The sequence below is a fragment of the Macrobrachium nipponense genome, chromosome 28, assembly GCF_015104395.2.
Source record: "Macrobrachium nipponense isolate FS-2020 chromosome 28, ASM1510439v2, whole genome shotgun sequence".
Classification (NCBI taxonomy): Eukaryota; Metazoa; Arthropoda; class Malacostraca; order Decapoda; family Palaemonidae; genus Macrobrachium; species Macrobrachium nipponense.
The window spans coordinates 8,883,492-8,887,798 of NC_087217.1; the positions used below are offsets into that span (position 1 = coordinate 8,883,492).

Consider the following 4,307-nt stretch of genomic DNA (forward strand, 5'->3'; position numbering starts at 1 on the left):
ATCTTATATCATGTAGTTATTCCCTCGATAGAAGTTATATTTGTAAATGTGTATAAGCTGATCACGATGCATACCTATGTAGTCTCATTAATTGAGATGGAGGCGGGGAAACTTATGGTACATTTTGGATGATGCGAAATTCGACTCTCTCTCTCTCTCTCTCTCTCTCTCTCTCTCTCTCTCTCTCTCTCTCTCTCTCTCTCTCTCTCTCTCCCCAGGAGAATTCCAGGATTGAGACATCCGGTCATTTCCTGTTGATGAATTTCGAATATCTGAGGCACAATTTGTTGTGACAGTTGCTGATGCTTCAGTGAGAACTGCCGCTTTAGAAGTGTTTTTATTTATATATTTATTGAGTTTCTTCTTGGAAAATAAGTCAGGCCGGCAGCAATATTTTGATTATTTTTTTATAAATAGGTCATATACATATATGTGTGTATATATATATATATTATATATTATCTACTATGTATTAATAATAATAATCGAATTAGAAGTAGATAGATACGATAGATAGATAGATAGATAGACAGATAGATAGATAGATTATAGATATAGTATTATATATATAATATATATTTATTATATATTTGAAATATTTTAAATATGTTATATGCATTTATTATGTATTTAATGAATATATAATAATATGATATATATATTATATGATCATACATCCATACATACACATATATTATAGATATATATATATAATATACTATCATATATATATATAAATTATATATACACGCTCATTTATATTTCCTGTACATTGGCTGTATTTGCATGGGCAGGAATCAGGTCAATTCCAAGAGGCCGAAAAATCGCAAAGACGTAGCGCACTGCACTTACGAACATAAGAAGTTGATGATTTCAGTAAGCTGACGTTACAGCAACTAAAGTCATTGCCCAGATATTATAAGAATTGATTCCTGGCGCGCATTATTCAACCTGAATTTTGCCTTGTCCTGATACTTTCCATAAAAGGGTGACTGGATCATTGGTTGTTGGGTGCAGAACCTTTTTCAGCTCTGGCTGGCTACCTAATCTTCTTATATCTCTCGGTGGACGGTAAAATGAAATTAATTTAAAACCAAGGATAGTATTTTACAGTTTGTTCTTTCTGCAGGTTTTATTAACATTGTTTTTGTGAGCCTCAGTGGTAAGATGGTGCGGAGTGGTAAGTTGGTTCGGAGTGGTAAGCTGGTTCGGAGTGGTAAGATGGTGCGGCATGTACTGCATGACTAGGGTGATGTGCCTTGCCCTGATAGGTCACTTCTGCCCTGTATCCACCGATGTGATCAGCGATGTAGTTCACCTGAATAGGGAGAAAGGAAAGAGAGGTAGAGATTACTTATGCAACCAGCTTTTCATTTTAGATGATTTTAGATTAGAAGTTGAGTTTCAAGAGTGCAATGTCTATAGTTAATTAATGGTTTTTATCCCTGTACGTTCATTTGCTATACTTTAGATAACATATGGAGAGGCGTAGTCGTGATTCACCTGCAATGTTTAATTTGTATGAAGGGTAAAGACTGATTTTCCAGTGAAGATAGAAATAGGGTGAAATGTAAAGCTCTGAGTGCTCTTACATGAAGTACTTTTGGTTACTGAAGTGAGATAAACTTTCATCTGGTATTATCGAGTTTTTTTTTTTTTTACTACTTGTGCTTTTACACCGTATTAAGAACTCACGATTTGTTTGCGACCGTCAGGCAGTTTGACGGAGTACGATCCCTTGACAGTGTGGCCATCAGATGTCTCTGTTTGTCCGAAATCGTTGCCAGAATAGTCGTCGTGAACACCATAGCCGAATTGGTATGGTATCGGCTGCTGAAAATGTAGGAACCAATAAGTTAGAAACAAGCTTTTGATTTTAATAAACTAGTTTTGTTTTCTAATGGATTTGAATGTTTATTAATGAATGCAAGAAAAAGTTGGCTAGAAAAGTTGTACGTTAATTGTAAAAAGGTATTTCCTGAATAGAAAGTGATTTTTAAGGCACTTGACAGTAAGAAAATGAAGCTTTCGGTTTTTCATAATTCCCCATTGACTGTTTAATAGACCTGTATTATTAATTGTAGTTTTGTATCATAAAACATGTGTTAAAAGTAGCACTGGTAATCGTACATGATAGCCAAGTGGTTTGTCAGTTTCTTTAATAATGCTACTTTAAGCACACAATAAAATGTCAATTCAGTTCCTAGTGCTGCTTTTGTTTGGCGTGTATCGTGATTTGACTAATAAATGTCAATTTATCTGAACAACATATCTTATGTGTACAATAAATACTGTTATGACGCGCCTGACTTTTTCCCCCATGTAATTCTAGCTAAGAAAATGTCTTGTCTTGATTCATTTCCCAATGTTATGGTTCTCGATACTCGTGTAATGATTTCTGTGGAGAGGTGTTATATAAGTTCCTTGCTGCACATACAGATTTGTAGTCTTCCTGATGACCATATACATCGGTGGGGGCAGCTCCAGCCATAGCTACCAGGGCGACTGCAACAAACACCTGTAAATAGACGTTTTTGTGTTAGTAATCTACTGTTGATGAATGAGATAAACCCAGCATCTTCTAAGGCACAAAAGGGCAAAGATAATTTCTTTAAGAAATATTCTAATTCCGTTCAAGGGAGTTTGTGGTCATCCTCATGTCGGCTCCGCTGTCAATGGCTAGTTATATCTATAGAGCCTGTGTCATACTAGAGCAGAGAAATGAAATTGATCAAGCTAAGATAAATGTACATTATTTTCTCGATTATTTCTCGGCTGAATGTTGGCAAAACCGTTAGTCGCAAGTTACACATCATAACCCAAGGTCTGAAAGCACGATTTCGACTTCTAAGTGACAAGTATTCGTAGGTTCACTCTGTGCGAAGCACAGTAGTCGTATAGGGTGTTCGCAATCTACTCGAAACCCCTCAATCAAAGGTCGTTGAAACTGAACGGGTCTCACGGGATTCTTACCAGCAAAGAGACTTGTGGATACGCGAAGTTTTGTGGTTGCTCGTGTTCTATGCTTTTTCAAATTTCCTATATTTTATTCTGAGTCATGAATTTTTTTTTTTCGAAGCCAGTCATTTCCAAACTAATTCTGACAAGCTTGTCATTGCGAGTGAGAGGTTCTCATTTGACATAGATTGGGTGGAGAGAAACCTGCAGTTTAATGTAGGTTCTTATTTCGCAAGAATTATGCGAGGTAAACTTTATACAGAATTGCCCGGATTAGTGATATCGTTCCAGCCTTTCTTTTTTTCTTTTTTTTTAAGAGAAGTATTATCACCCAAGCACTTTAAGGTATCGCATTTTTCACTTTTTGGTGTTTTAAAAGTTAGTAGAACGGTCATGATATATACAGATATATTAGTGTTTAAAAATGTATATACATATATATGTGTGTGTGGTATTTTTATATATATATATATATATATATATATATATATATATATATATATATATATAATATATATATATATATATATATATATATATATATATATATATATATATATACACATATGTATATATATATATGTGTGCGTGTGTGTGTGTAAATTAAGGAAACATTAATCTTTATCACATTTCTCAAGCACTTCCATTGTCAACTAGGTGCCGAATATAAGAAATATTTTCGGTTTTTCGAATTTCACATACGTTTCAGTTTCCTTTAAGAAGAAATGGAAGACCAGCTTCAAAATTCACCGGAACCATTATTAACTAAGAGACAAAGAGTTGGATATTTCTTAACGGTGCACTGAAATTATAGCGACGCTTCCCACACCTCCAATATTCCGTATTTTTCACTGAAAAAAAAATTGTCGTCTTTTTATGCTGTAAGTAAGATTGCATCCAGCTGGGAACTTTTATGACCTCCGGCGCCTGTTTGTTGCCATGCAACGATATCACTTTGAGTTTCGTTAGATCTTTCTTCTTCTCCTGTCAGTTTTCTTGATAAAAAATCTTGTAAGAATTTATGATCTCTCACCTTAGTCAACATGTTGACGGTATGCGAAGGCTCGGACTGATGACAAGCCACCCTCCTTGCTGCCTCACTTTTATATATGTAAATTGTCGGTCGAAGTCGACCTTGTGTGTGGCGCTTTGAAGCACTCAAGTATCAGGGGGAACAGCGCAATTGACCCACCCCCCCCCCTCCCCCCCCTCCCCCAACAAAGAAAAGCGGTAAGAAAATAGCAAAGGAGAAAATTAAAGGTCTTGTCACGATCAAAATGAAAATGGTGTTGAGATGTTGGATAATAGGAGAAGGTGGAGGGAGGGAAGGTAAAAGGGGGAGGGGTGGG

The 4,307-nt window shown here is 35.7% G+C and overlaps 1 protein-coding gene across 1 annotated transcript; it reads right to left on the reverse strand.

The window, feature by feature from the left end:
- Positions 1–1,113: 1,113 nt before the first annotated feature.
- LOC135201391 (cuticle protein 21-like) lies at positions 1,114–4,059 on the reverse strand. The gene is made up of 4 exons (XM_064230259.1): positions 3,992–4,059; positions 2,438–2,518; positions 1,696–1,833; positions 1,114–1,318 (listed from the first exon to the last, which is right to left on the reverse strand). The coding sequence occupies exons 1-4, from the start codon at positions 4,001–4,003 to the stop codon at positions 1,157–1,159; spliced, it is 393 nt and encodes a 130-aa protein (XP_064086329.1). The 5' UTR covers positions 4,004–4,059; the 3' UTR covers positions 1,114–1,156.
- Positions 4,060–4,307: the final 248 nt, after the last annotated feature.

Excerpts from the sequence above, each read along its gene's own strand:
- LOC135201391 (XM_064230259.1), bottom strand. Across the intron at positions 1,834-2,437 it reads ATCAGGAAGACTACAAATCT|CAGCCGATACCATACCAATT; the intron begins GTATGTGCAGCA and ends CTACATTTTCAG. Across the intron at positions 1,319-1,695 it reads CTGACGGTCGCAAACAAATC|GTGAACTACATCGCTGATCA; the intron begins GTGAGTTCTTAA and ends CTCCCTATTCAG.